The sequence below is a fragment of the Fukomys damarensis genome, unplaced genomic scaffold, assembly GCF_012274545.1.
Source record: "Fukomys damarensis isolate Sample0158 unplaced genomic scaffold, DMR_v1.0_HiC HiC_scaffold_18, whole genome shotgun sequence".
Classification (NCBI taxonomy): Eukaryota; Metazoa; Chordata; class Mammalia; order Rodentia; family Bathyergidae; genus Fukomys; species Fukomys damarensis.
The window spans coordinates 31,447,018-31,462,317 of record NW_022900930.1 but is presented as its reverse complement, the minus strand read 5'-3'; the positions used below and the strand labels follow the sequence as shown (position 1 = coordinate 31,462,317).

The 15,300-nt window shown below is 37.4% G+C and overlaps 1 protein-coding gene across 1 annotated transcript in view; it reads left to right on the top strand.

The window, feature by feature from the left end:
• The first annotated feature begins 1,949 nt into the window (after nucleotides 1-1,949).
• Nucleotides 1,950-15,300, top strand: part of Galnt7 (polypeptide N-acetylgalactosaminyltransferase 7) — a 60,295-nt gene continuing 46,944 nt past the window's right edge. The window contains exons 1-2 of the mRNA XM_010629829.2: nucleotides 1,950-2,012; nucleotides 6,672-7,132. Coding sequence (XP_010628131.1) covers nucleotides 6,696-7,132 — 437 coding nt within the window. The 5' untranslated portion in view covers nucleotides 1,950-2,012; nucleotides 6,672-6,695. The remainder of the gene's footprint in view (nucleotides 2,013-6,671; nucleotides 7,133-15,300) is intronic.

Genomic DNA, 15,300 nt, shown 5'->3' with positions numbered 1-15,300 from the left:
ATTCTTTTGTACTGAGTATATAGTATTTTAAAATAAATTAGTTTTCCCATTAAGTCAAGTGAGTAACAAAATTAAATCATCCTAATGATAGCGAAGAAATTATTTTAAAACTGGAGGAAAGATCTAAAGACTTAAAGTTTGTCATCTGTAGCTATTGTGTACTTGACCATGATTATTCACAAAGATCTTCAGAAAATTATTGTATCAATGCATATGGATACCTCTTTTAAGAATACCAGTGATATTCTTAATACCATGCAAATTCAAGGATGGTGTGACTGGTTACACAACAATGAGATTTCTCGGGCCAGGGATTTAGCTCAGTGGTACACCACCTGCCTCGCAAGCACAAAGAACCAAGTTCAATTCCTGGTAAAAAAAAAAAAAAAAAAAAAAAAAAAAAAGAGAGAGAGAGAGATTTCTCTTTGGGGAGGTTCTTCTATGATAGCAAATATATGAAAACTTCCTTTTCTTGAGATGAGTAATGTTCAAAACTGATATACCCAACTTTTTAGGAATACATATTAATTTTTTGTATTTACTATAGCATAACATAGATATGTTTTATATATTGTGTTTTATATTTTGCTTGTGTGATTAAAGAGGAATGGTATATAATTAGCCCAAAACGCCCTGGTAGAAACCTGGTAACATCTTTCCTAAACCAGCAGCATTAACTCACTTGAAACTATGGTTACTATGGTGTATCAGAAATCTTGAGAGAAAAAGTAAAAGGAGTAATGATTAGTTATTTTATAATAGGTAGCTCTCTTTGGTCAAAGTCTTAATGTCTCCGTCCTGAGGATTTAATTCCAAGTGGCTTAACTGTGTGGTACTCAACCTGGTTATTTGGTCAAAGTCGAATGTATAGTGACAGAGTTAGCTAACCTGAATTTCTCTGTGTGACCAGTCACTCTAATGTCAGTTGTTCTCCTTTCTCTACTTTGTTAACACATGGTTTATATATCTTGACCTGGAAGTTAATCCTCCTGAGTCTATTTCTTTCCGCAGATAATTTTTCTTATGAGAGAAATGTCATACTTATAAATCCACATCCAGAGTTTAATGGAATTTTTATATTTACATGTTTTCCTGCCTAAAACCACTTTTTCCATTTTTATTTCTACCCTAGTTGCTAACAGAGGCACTGTTACTAAAAAGAAGCTAAAGATCTCCTCATACTTTTTAAGAGTCTTAAACATATTTTTGGAACTTATGACTTTACGTGTAAGGGATGACACTGTAGATATTCATGGACTGGTAAGGTCTGTGTTTGATCTCATGTTTATCCATTGTAAGCCCTGATTAAGTACAAATTTCTTGACCCCTGCCCGCAGGGCCACTGGGGCTATCAGCTTTCACTCAGTGCTCTAAAAGGAGCAAAACTTGAAGCTCTTCTTCAGCACAAAATGATAGATAGAGTAGATTAGAATCCAGCTGTAGCTAAGTGGAGAGAAGAAAGGGTACTGAGGCCTGAGCACCCCACGTTCCTACCCACACCCACTGTACGTTGGTGTGAGCCTGAGGCATGCCTGCCTAGTGCACACACTATCTCCCTTGGACTTCCGGTGTCTGCTTTATTTTAACAAATTCCTTTCTGCTCTTGTGTCTTCATCTTCTAGATGAGTAAGTACAGCCAGAAAAAGGACTAGGATACAAATTTTCTTACTACAAGAGTTTTTGATCAGAAAGATTTTAAATCATAGAATAAAATCTATCTTGCTATACTTTTAAATTCTGAGGCACATGAGTGGTAACCAGGTAGTGTGCACACGTTCAATAGTAGCCAGTCCCAAGTTGTAATTTCTCAAGATATCAAGCTCATCATCATGAATGTAGTTTTCTAGGGTTTCCCTGACTCCAAATCCCAAAATGCCTGTATCACTACCATTTGCGCTAAAGATAATTTTTCTAAATCCTTCTCGAGTCATATAATTTCTTCCAAAGCATGAACATTTTGAAAAAATAGCACACATAAGTAGGATTTGGAAATATGGGGTAGAGAGTACTCTGTAAGTGATAAGGTGGATAGTTACTAGTCTCACCTTATTTCTGATATTTTCTGTTATTGTCTGATGATATGTGATTATGTTTTCAGTCTATTTCTGCTTTCATGAACATAATGATCTTGGAAAGTTCCCTACTGATTCTCTTTTCCATTTCTAGTCAACAGTGATTCATTGATTTTTGGCTGTACAGTAAATCAGCTGTTGCTGATGAAAGTATCATAGTGCCAGTGAGTCACAGAGGTGTTTACTAATTCTCACTAACTCTCAGGAGTTTGAAGGCTTTCCTTCTCAGGGAAGTTAAGTATTATACTTTTTAGTCATTCTTCAAATCGTATAATATTAAGATTTGACATGATTATTCTTAACTGACTTGGGGCCAGACAGATAGTTCTAGTATTTGATTCTGCTTTCAGATTTAATGGCATACAGGCTTTGAGAAGTAAGAAAATGCAATTTTTCTGGTGCTATTATATATCATTGTTTCAACTAAAATACCATGCAGAGAATACTTACGTTCCTGGTGAATTCTTAGGCATTCTCAATAAGTATCTGATGTAAGTCCCTCTCTCCCATTTCATATTCCCTGTTGTCTTTTCTTCTCGTAGTCTTTCACTTCCAAGCAGAGATGTTAGACTCATTATATATTTAATAAATATTTACTGAGGAATTACCTGCCAGGATAAGCATTGGAAATGCAGTGGTGCCTATGGTCTAATGTAGGGGATGGAGGCCAAAGCCAGCCTACCACCTGTCTGTATATAAAATTTTATTGAAATCAGCCATATTTGTTCATTTATATATTGTCCATGGCTGTTTTCTAATTATAGTGGCAAACTTGAATAATTTTAGCAAAGATCTTGAGGTCTGCAAAGCCAAAAATGTTTAATACTTACCTTTCTTCAAATTAGTTGACTTCTGCTTGCCCTTTTGATTCACAGTGGAGATGTTACAGAAATTCCAGCTGGAGCCGGGAAATCCTGGTGTGTCTTGTAAGGAACAAACTCTCCTGAAGGCAGTGGGCCATTGTTGAAATGTTGTAAGCAGGGAACGTTAACATGCTTATTTTTAATTTGGGGAGATCCCCACATCTGTATAAAAATGAAGAAAAAGTGTATACATTAAGATGAGAAGCACTAAGGTATAGTGATTAAGTGGAGGGATGCTTGAGCCACCTCTCTGGATTCAAATTTTGGCTCTATTATATACTAATTCTGAACTCAGATAACTCCTCTGTCAGATTTTCTATCTGTATTATAATCATAGGACCTAACATAGGGGATTAAATAAGTTAATATATGTGAAGCCTTTAGAACAGAGTGTTTACAGTCATCACTGTTGTGACTGTTGTAGTAATCCTCTTTAGAGGTAAGGGTAGCCCACGTTAAAGCAGCGACAATGACGATATTGGAAATTGTCAAATTCAGCCTCTTAGCTGGGTGTGGTGGTGCACACCTGTAATCCCAGCACTCGGGAGGCTGAGGCAGGAGGATCACTGTGAATTCGAGACCAGCCTGGGCTACATAGTGAGTTCCAGGTCAGTCTCAACTACATGGTGAGACCCTGTCTCAAAAAACCAAAAAATAAAAAATAAATAAAAAAAAAAATTCAGACTCTTCCCCAGAGACAGAACTGACAGAAATTCATGACGAATTAAATGTCAGTGGGGCAGGCAGAACAAGAACTGGAAGATGAATACAGGATTTGGACTTCATCATTTGACTGGACAGTGGTTCCTGTCTCTGAAGTAGGGAAGACAGTAAATAAAATAGATGATGTAAGGTGAAAAATTATAGGTTCAGTTTCAAGTATTACATTTAGGTGCCAGAGAGATGCAAATAGAAATGCTCAGGCAACAGTTGATTATAAGGTCTGGAGATCAGAAATATGGTATGGATTAGGGGATGGATGTGGACAACTGGTCACAGGGCGTTGAAGAAAATGAAGTAACCTACAATGGGATGGAATAACAAATAGAATTCTCATAGAAACCTAAGGACATCAACAGCTTAAGATTGAACAGAGAATCATTAAGTCAGAAAAGATCAAAGCAATTTTTAGTGAAAGATACACATGCAGTTTGTATTCACTAAAATCTCTCTTATTGAAGTAAGTGAATTTGAGAAATATTTAAATTTGCAATTTTTATATTAGCATAGGGAACATAAAGGATAGCATGTATCGGTAGTTGATTTTATGTAGTATTATATCCATATTATTCTAATATAAACCTTGGGTAATTTAGTGGATGTTGATGTCAGATGCCCTGCTCAAACTACTGTTCTGTATTTGGTGACAGATCTTTGCCCCTCATTTTTTACCTCCCTGTTTACCAGTTCACTGGAGCCCATAAAATGAAAGCCCATAGTTGGAGGAAATGTCTTCTTCTTTGTGTACTATGTGTGTAGTTCAGTATCAACAACTGGGGTCCAGTATCTAGATCTCTGTAATTTAATTCACTTGCAACACTACCATAAGTAAGTATAATTTGGGGAAAAGCCAGGAGACAAATTGGAGAAACAGACACTTTTTATCTTCAGACTCTGCAGTTTCAGTGCTGAACATACATTTATTTTTTAAGGATTAGTTATTTCCCAAGAAAACCCTTAGTGTCTCATAAATGTAAGATTTCTGGCAATATGACTTTCTACTGCCTATAGTAGGGCTCACAAGTTACAGGTTAGGTTCACAATACGCCCTTGTACAACAATCAGAAGCCTGGTCCAGAAGCCTTACCTTCAGTCATGTGCCTGAAGAAAGGGCATCATGATTATATAATCAGGCTGTTGCATCTCAGTGTTATAGCATATGGCGGAAATTGCTTAGAATTTTGGAATGTCCCCCAAAAAGACTGGGTGTGTTTTCTAGCTCAGCTTTCCAGATTCTTGCACATTTTCATTATCTTTGGGCTATTTTATAATCCTGTAAATTACCAAAAACTCTAGTAATGCAAATGGAAATTGTATTTGATAAGATGATTTTGTTACTACCCTATGGGTATTGACCAATTTAACATCTTGTTTGTCTGTTCCTTGGATTTGTCTTTGAACCAGTTGTACCATTTTGTGAGTTTCCTTTTTAAGAATTTAAAAATATCCCCCATATATACATGTGTTTTTATACATGCATATATACATGTTTTTATACATGCATATATAACATTTATAGAAAAACTTTTAAGAAATTAATAGCTATAATTGGCTGTACAGAAGAGAAAACAGGAAAGCTTGCTTTGCATTGCATGGCCTTTTGGATCTTTTGAATTCTGTATTATATGCTTCTATTATTGAAATAAATCTATAATTTTTCACAGTTCCTTTTTTGAACTCTCTAACATCAGACATTAGGCATTTCACACTTACCAAATTCACTTCTGAGTAACTTTCACTACAGACTTTTGTCTCTAAATAAACTATCAGTAGATAACATCGTACTTAAAGCTTTACTTCTTTTAAAACTTTTGAAGAGTTTTTAAATTTTACTTTCCTTGATAGTTATACCATGGTAGAAAAGTGATGCTCAGATGGTGCTAATTCTATTAATAACCTGTTAAGGAATCATATAATCTTAGTGTGGAGTGAGGAGCAGACCTGTTAGCCTATTTTTCAGTTCTTCTCAGCACTTCTTGCCTCTTCTCCAGCTGTACATACTAACTTCCAGGTCTAATTATAGGTGGCAGCTGTCCCTTTAAACTAGTAGTTCTCAGGCTTAGATGCCTATGATGACCTGGAGTAATTTTTAAAAATTCAAAGCCAAGACCATTTAAATCAGTGTCTGAGAGCAACACACATACATCAATATTTTTAAAGATCCTTTGAAGTGATACTAATATAGAGAAGCATTGCTTTATGAGAAGAATGGTACCAGTTTAGCAAAAAAGTAAATGTACTATATATCAAAAGCAAAAGCATTCAGGATTCCTGATGGAATATTCTCCATAGGTAATGAAGAGGGTCCAGATTCAAAGAAGAGTGGATGCCCTTTCCTGCATATCCATATAGGCGGAATGTTTGTACCCATACTGACCTGGGATGGGGCAAACTAGGTATTAGATGTCATTTTAAAACCCAAGCTGACTGGTTATAGTTATTAGAGTTTGGCATAGTATTGAATTCACCTAAATTCTCACCAAATAGAAAACCCCATGAATTGGGCCTTTTGAGTGCATATTCCCAGCTTGTCCCTCTTCCACTTGGGGCACAAAAACCCCTGAGTGATGGTGATACCCATTCAATGTCACTGCCACTGTATGGCTGTATTGCTGACAAAATGTTATACATACACCAGGTGCCTGTGTACACCATGACCTATTAAGTGTTTTAATCAAATATCCTAGAAGATCATTGCTCTAACCCTTGATAATATTTATCATTTGGCAGTCTTTGATAGAGAGCTACATTTATAAAGATAAGTTAAAAATGTATCCATTGAAGTATTTTGGAATAGTAAGATGAAAAAAATAGCTTTTTGGGGGGGCATTTTCTTTCTACTCTAAATTATATCTTGTAATGAAAACTCCTGATTGATGACCTGCTTGTATTTCACATTTTAAACTGTTTTATTTTTGCCTCAGCTTTTAAAAAAACATGAATATTTATATCATAAACTCTGCTGTGGTGGTTTGCCTTCATGTACTCATTGTATATCCCCCTCCCTTTTGTATAGGAAGACAGAGATGTCAATAACCCCATGCCTAACCGAGGAGGCAATGGACTAGCTCCTGGGGATGACAGATTCAAACCTGTGGTGCCATGGCCTCATGTGGAAGGAGTAGAAGTGGACTTAGAGTCTATTAGAAGAAAAAACAAGGCCAAAAATGAACAGGAGCACCATGCTGGCGGAGATTCCCAAAAAGACATAATGCAGAGGCAGTATCTCACATTTAAGCCCCAGACATTCACCTACCATGATCCTGTGCTACGCCCAGGGATCCTCGGTAACTTTGAACCCAAAGAACCTGAGCCTCAAGGAGTGGTTGGTGGCCCTGGAGAGAAAGCCAAGCCATTGGTTTTGGGACCGGAACTCAAACATGCAGTTCAAGCAAGCATTAAAGAATTTGGATTTAACATGGTGGCAAGTGACATGATCTCACTGGACCGCAGCGTCAATGACTTACGTCAAGAAGAGTAAGCATACATCCTCTTCTTTCTAAAACTGGGGCAGCTAGTGTTTTAATAGTTATTTAGATTTAATTAGATTTTTAAGTGTGAATAAGTATTTATGCCTTTATTTCAGTGAAATAGAAAGACCTGTGTCCTCAAAAAGGCCAAAAAAAGGAGGACCCTCCATTTTTACCATCATATTGAAAGTACGTTGTATAAAATTTTGGAGTTTTCTACATACATAGGTGCTACTCAAACAAAATGCCCACTGACATCAGTCAGTGAATTTTTTATTTCTAGGGCACAGTGAAAAAATGAACTTACACCAGGGTTTAAAAAATTACACTATTAAATACTTTATTAGTTCAACTGACAGTTATTTAAGACCAAAACTTCCTGCCTGGTGTTTTGGCGCATGCCTGTAATCCCAGCACTCAGGAGGCTAAGGTAGGAGTATCACCAGGAGTTCAAGGCCAGCCTGGGCTACATAGTGAGTTCAGAGCCAGCCTGAACTACAAAGTGAGACCTTGTTTCAAAAAAGCAAAAACATGAGCAGAACTTCTTCAGCGTGTTGACTTTCATTCTGGAGCAAACAAGTTCTTTATCTTGTTGTGGAACAATAGCAAGTACCATAGTAAATAATGCTGTGGGTATTTCATACCGTTCACTATACTTAGGTTTCCTGTAATTTTTTTCTTTAGTAGTAAAACCAGAAATTAAAACACTTGAGTATGTTCAAAAGAAGCCCTGAGACACAGAAAGCTGTGGCCTACACTTTCACATTCTTTTCATATGGTCTGATTTTAATGAATGATTCACAAATCTTAACCTTCTTCAGCAGTGATTATTTTGTGAACTCAGAGCTTTTCTCTTTCAGTTTATTTAGTAACTGGTTCTACCTCTATAGGATCTAAATAGCTTTTATTAATATCGATGGGAATCTAATTAGCCACTACTAGAAAATTTTCAAAATGTATTTCCAGTAGTGTATTGTTAGCATAATCTTTTTAAAAGCTTAACACAGCAGGTGCATACACCCCCATATTCACCCACAAACACACATGCACACGTACCCCAGCATTCTTTGTGACCAGATATAGCACCACTCCGTAGACTTTGGGCATTGTATGTTTATTGGTAGGAGTGAGAAGTGAAGGCTGAAATTTCAAAAAGAGTACAAGTGGAAGCGTACTATCATGACGGAGAGAGATGCACTGTCTTCCACAGTGAAGAGTTAGCATCTCACAGGGCTCTGAAGGAAGAATCCTGGAATAATTTATTCCTAGTAGAGATTGGCCTAGTCATAAAGTTGCCAGATTTAGCAAATAAAAATACAGGTACCCTATTAAAATTGAGCTTAAGATAGTGAAAAAATTCCTCAAATATTGTGTGGGGCACACCACACTTACAAATTTTTGATTTATGTGAAACCCAAATTTAAGTGAATGTTCTATATGATATCTGACAGCCCTTCTAGTTAGGAGGTGAGGGTAGTTATTGCAGTTAGAATTTATGTATTAAGTGTAACTTTCACGTGAGTACCCTTTAGGACCCAAACCTAAGTATGTTAAATGTAACACTCAGTCATATATTCTTTCTGTACAGAGTACTCTGTGTTCAGGTAAAGGGACACTTAAGAACTGATGGCTTGTCACTGTAATGAGAAAGGAGGGAAGAGAAGGAAAGAAAAGAGAAGGGAGAAAGGAGAGTGATAGTCTTAGCATTTATTGACTACCTACTGCATTCTGGGACTTATAATAAGATATTGACTTCTCCCAGTGGAACTGTGAGAGAATCTTTCCCTGTGTACACAAAGTTAAGCCTCAGAGTTGTGACTTCTTTGTAAAGACCCAGCAAAATAGCAGAGCTGCAATTCACCCCGAGGTGGTTTGCATGAAAACCTTTCTTTGCTTCTCATCACATCTAAGATGTGTCTCTTCCTAGACAGTGTACCTTTGAGCATGTTACAAGAGGGTGAGTTTAGCAGTGTGCACATGGAGATTTTAGCATGTGAACTACTTACCAAAATACACATCATTTAAAATGCCTGTATACGTGTGCAAGTACAGCTAACTATGCATTATAAGAAATCTATTGCGCTGGGGATTTAGCTCAGTGGTTCTGCTGCCTGCCTCACAAGCACAAGGTCCCAAGTTTGATCCTCAGAACCAAAAAAATAAATATACTATGAAAATCAAATGATGTAAAAGACTTAGAGCTGTGCACAGGATTCAGAGACACCCCCTGTCACTGTCATATCCATTTTATCAGCAAGGTATCTGGTTTCTGCCACCAAAATATAGCTCAGAGCCCTTCTGAGGTCCATTTCCTGTGTCTCTCCTGTCACTCCCTCTGTCCATGTGACCACTGGAACCCTGCATAAGTCTTTTTCCTGATCTTTCCATTTACTACTCTTACGTCTTACTTCCTATTACATATTCATACAGAAAGTAGAGTGGTCTTTCAGAAACATAAATGGGATCTATGTAAAAACCATTCTGTGCCTTCCCAGTGTACTTAAAGCCCAAGCCCCAAACCTGCAGCTGTCCCTGTGCCATGACTCTGCATGGCAAAATTTCCCTGTAGATCTCCCTTTACTACTGTACTCCTTGCCCATGGGATCTGAGCTGTGGTGGTCTGTCTTGGGTCCTTTGCAAGTCCTCTTCCCTCTTCTGTGAGTACTTTTTCTATTTCTACTGCTGATTCTTTCCCATCCTTCTGGTCTCTGTTGGATTTCTCTAACCATGTTAATTTAATAATGCTCCACTTTATTCTGTTACTACTCTGGCCGTTTTGTTCATACTATAAAATTTTATAATGAAATACTGGTTTGTTTAGTTGTATATTGACTGCTTTTTTTCATTAGGGGATAAACTCTTGAAATTAAGGACTGTGTCTATTTTCCTCACTAGGCACTCACAGTATCTGACACATAGGAGCTCAGTAGTACCGTGTTGGTTGGTAAATGAACGAATGAATGAATGGAGGCTGCTAGTGTTCAACCTTTGGCTTCTCTACCTGATGTGAGATCTTTGAGCTGTTACTTATGGTCTGTACACTAGAAACTAACAATACCGTATGCTAAGATTGACATTAGAACTAAGTAACACAATAGACCAAAAGTCTTTGGCATAGGCCTGTTGATTAGCAACTCAAATATTATTGGTTCCTTTCGGTTCTTTCATGTCAGTATTTAAATGTCTTCAATTACTAAATAGTAATTGATACGCTGTGTTGCTTTTGAAAGACTTAAATATCACCCACTGCCTCATCTATTCATCTTGCTTCTAATTGTAGCTTCTGTGATGGAAAAGTCTTCATCTCTTTTTTCAAACTTTTAGACAAAAACTGCCATCTGAACATCCCATCTCTGAGTCCTTCTAGCTGTCCTGCAGTTTCTCCCCTGCCTTCTTCCTTTCCTTCCTTTTCTTCTCTTTTCCCCCTCCTTTCCTTTCTTCCTTCTTTTTTCTTTTCTCTTTCTGCCCTCCCTCCCTTCTTTCATAGGCCGACTGGTTCTCATGTGCTTTTCTCTGGAGCAAATGGCACATTACCTAGAAATGAAATTTGTATATTTGTGTGTGTAATTCCTGTATCATATCTCCAAATAAATAAAAGGACCCCAAATTATCTTAGCAAATGTTCCTACACCTTTCTTTGAATTCCCATACTAGTGATAAAACTCTATTTTTTTTTTTTTTAATTTTATTGAGTTTATTGGTACATTTTAGGGATACAGTACAGTTACATTCATTGTTGGGATAATGTACCTCTACATGGCAAGTCTTGATTCTCATTTTTTCCCCTTACCTCTGCCCTCCCTTCACCCCCTCCTCCCCTCCCCATCTACAAACACTTTATTTTCATCTTTTCATTCTCTCACATTTTTTTCTTTTCCCTTTTTGTTCTTCCCCTACGCATCACACCTTCCCTACACCTTTAGCTCCTTTCTTCAAATTTCTAAATGTCAGTAATCTTATTAGAATCTTATGCATTGTTGCAGAATATTCACACCAGGGAAACTATTTGGTATTTACACATGTGTGACTTATTTATTTCACTTAGGAGTATATCTTCAATATGTATCCATTTTCCTATGAATGAATCTATTCTCTCGCTCCTTATGGCTGAGTAATATTCCATTTTATAGAAAAATAAAACTCTATCTTTTAAAAAGTGATTCAAGTGTTGAAGGTGTAGCTCAGTTGTAGAGCACATATAAGCTTGAGGCCCTAGGTTTGATCTCCAGCAGAGAAAGCGCGAAAGAAAATTTTCGAAGTACTCAAAAGTACTGGAAAAGCTGGAATGTTTTTCACGCTTAAAAAAAATGAAATAGGGTTCATTACCTTTGAATGCTTAAGAAAATCAGTGTAAGCCAGGTCGTAGTGGTGCCAATCTATAATCCTAGCTATTTGAAAGGCTAAGGCAGGAGAATTATGAGCTCAGGGCCAACCTGGGCAACTTAGTAAGACCTTGTTTAAATAATAATAATAATAAAAAAATTTCAGTGTAGAGCATAACAAATAATGTTTTGGGTTTTTTGTTTGTTTTTGTATGTGTGACATAGGGAATTGAATGCAGAACCTTCTCACTAAGTACAAACCCAGCTTTTCTTTTAGATGGGGCCTAACTAAGGTGCTAAATTGCCCAGGGTGGACTTGAACTTAGGATGCTCCTGTCTCAGCATCCCAGAGTGCTAGAATTGTAGGTGTGCACCACTGCACCCAGCAGAACAAATAATTTTTAAGTAGAGTTAGTCATTAATTAGAATGAGAGCAATCTTACAGTTTTTCTCTAAAATTACAAAAATGAATAACCCTCTAGGTTTTCTGCCTTTACCACATGTCGAAAGTCTACCACACGTTTGTATTTTGTACATACAGCTTCCTTCACTCCTCATGCAGATTGCACTGTGGAGACTGGCTTGGTCTCAGCTTTAGAATATAGATAGATCTGAGCAGCTTGGTTCTCTTGCCTCTGTCGGTCACATAAATGAGCCACCTGCAAGGCTTAGAGACCAAACTTTGGGCTGTTAGTCCAGCTGTGACATCTGACACTGTGGTTAGCGTGTTTATTCTTGTGGCTATTCTGTCGTCTTTTCAGATGAATATTCTCTACCCTAGAAGCAGGAAAGAGCTACCCAGCTGCCAGAATGACTCATACTTATGTATGTGAGAGCTTTGAGTTGAATTCACTGGCTAAGTAATTTACGGATTGTTGATTGCTTATTAAAAGAATGAGTAACTGTTTTGAGTGAACTGGAGGCCTACTTCTTTATTAAAAACTTGAGCTAAAAATAATATATGCTTTCACACTTTTTTAAAAAAGTATGTGCTTTTCTTCATAGTTCAACAGGTAATTGAGTATTTCCAATTTGCACAGCATTCTGTGCTAGCCTGGCAGGAGATGTAACAGTAAGGAAATACAGTCCCTGCCTTCTGGAGGCTTACCATCTACTCCCAGGGAGAAAGGAAAGAATGTCATTATATAAGGGAGATAGGAAAGTGTGAGCAAAATGATATGGTTCAGAAGAATAAGAGGTCGTATCAGGGGTCAGAGAAGGATTCAGGGAGGGGATACTGGGGAACACCTCTGAAAAATGAACAGAATGTTCCTAGGAATGGGGTACACAGGCAGAAGACACAAACAGGTGGGATGGTGTACTGGGATCGGGAAGTATGTGTGGAGGTAATGGCATTCATAAACTCTACACTGAATTTAGTAATCAGAGCCACTGGAGACTGATACAGAGACCTATGTGACTGTGAGAAGTATCTAAAGTGGGTTGGGTGGAGACGTGTTAGAGGGTTAGTGGTATTGGAGTGGAGGTTTCAGAACCAGAAAAAAAGGAAATTCAGTGTAAGAGAACAGAACGGTTAGAACCATCAGGCCTTGGCAGGTTATTGAGTGGAAGGAGGAATCAAAGATAAACCCAAAGCTTTGGAGCCCCATACCACAAAGATGAATGGTACCATTAGCAGAAATAGAATTGCTGGGATTCTACAAGCTATTCTGCCCAAAGCTCATTTACCTAAACCAGTTTGCTTCCTGACTCCAGATAGATTCATACAGAGACAGTCAAGTCAGGGGGAGAAGCCTCTCTGTGTGAAGGAGTGGAAAAGAAAGTTCTATTTGTGGACCTGTTAAATTTTCTTCTCATAAAGTTTGAGATTTTATTTCCTTTACTGTTAACTCCTGATACAAACAAATAGAGATTATTTTTATGCCTCTTCTGCCCAAGAAGGGAGACGATCAGAAGTATATAATTGAAGCTGTTTTGTTTCAAACAAATGAGTTAAATGTTTTGACTTGTTGAGCAAATTTATCCACTTCTAATATTTAACCTTTCCTCCCACTTAAATACCATTTACATTTTGGTTTTATAAAAAGCTATCTTAGTTGCCTCTGCAAAGTGAAATAATAGTTGCAAAAGTGCTGTGAAAATTCTAAGAGCTATGCAAATGTTAATATAATAAATTGTTAATAACTTTCTTAAACTTGTCTATGGGAAATAGAGGTTTTAAAAAAGTTTACATCTATATTCATACCTTATACACCAGATAATCTCTTCTTTATCTGATTTTGAAATACTGATTTTTATATTCTAATTTTATTTAAACTAAATTGTGATTTTTACTATTTTCTATCCATGTCTCTATCCATAGGTTTTCTTTGATACCTACCAGGTTATTTAGAATATAGTATTATAATTTATGGAATGCTTGCTGTTTAAAAATTATTAGTTGAAGCACAGTAGCTTTCCTTTTAATTTCAGTTTATACATATCATGACCTTTTAGTTTGAATTAGAGGTAACAAAAACTTTAGAAGCACTCATAAGACAGTAAAACTAATAATTAGGATACTATATAAATCATATATGTATATATACACACACACACACACACACAAAAGTGTTACATATATATATATATATGACTCATATCTATGCATATGTATTTCAGTTCTTTTTTCCAGTTTTCATTATCAGAATATATGGTGGATCTGTATGAATACCAGAACCACACTGACGATTTTCAAACATAATCCTTTTCTGTCACAGATTGCTTAAAATGTTTCATTTTCAAGCTACAGTTCGGCAGCCTTAGATCGAATATGCAATGAGCACATTTGAAAATGTTTTCAGATGATCCCTGAGGGGCATGTTGCTTCCTGAGGTCTAAAAGGTACTTTCTTAACTGTTGCAAAAATTTTTACTCTGGGAAACTTCATGTGAGTTTAGGGGTTCTCCAAATTAACTTTAAAAATAAATCACGTTTTGATGCCCAGTTTATTTTCTTCATTTTCTTATAAACACACACACCCAAAGACAGACGCACGCAAAGACACATTACACATTGGAATTTTCTCAATTATGACAGAGCTGATTTTGGTTTAAGGTCCTGGCGAACTACAGGAGATGAAACCGAAGCTGTGATGGAGGTCAGCGGGTAACTCATGTCACCTTCATTTCCACCGTAGCTTAGACGAATGCCGTGTTCATAGAAAGTGGCTACAAAAGCTGGAAATGGATAATTTGGGGCTGTGCTCAGCCATCAGTGGAGCGGCAGCAGTCATAACCTCCACAGCCCTCAGCTCCTCCTCCCCTCAGCAGTATTCTGGAATACGCCAGCTTCCCCGTGGAGACCTTATTTGCCTCCCCAGACCTGCTTTGGTTGGTGAGATCCTTCTCGCTCTCTGCTGTTGGCCAAGTTGCTCACTAAGCTTCATTTACCCTCCCTCCCCCAGCTCCTGCCACCATTGTTAACAAATATCGAATATGTCTGGTAAAAATTCATGAACTCTCATTGCTTGCATTGCCTTTTCACATCCCTCTCCCCCAGTTAGCAATTTAGAATAGTTCCCTGGAGGGAGCTAGAAGAGTGTTTATGGTGGCATCACGAGATATCCCGTTTGAAGAAAAGAAAGGTCCCCTACCTCTCCATCTATGTTAGAAACCATTCAAAAAAAATAAACAACTCTCAGTGAGCAAGGACTAACATTGGCCATGGCCCAGGAAAAACTTGGGTCAGTTTGAAGCCAGGATTGACTGAGGACATGGTAAGTTGGAAAAGCCCAAGGTGACAACCTCCCCTCTTCGACATGCATGTGTGTGTCTTTACTTCGGGAACATCTGGTACAAAGACCAGTCTTAACAGGTAATTTTCAAAGGTGGTTGAATCATATCGGCACCAA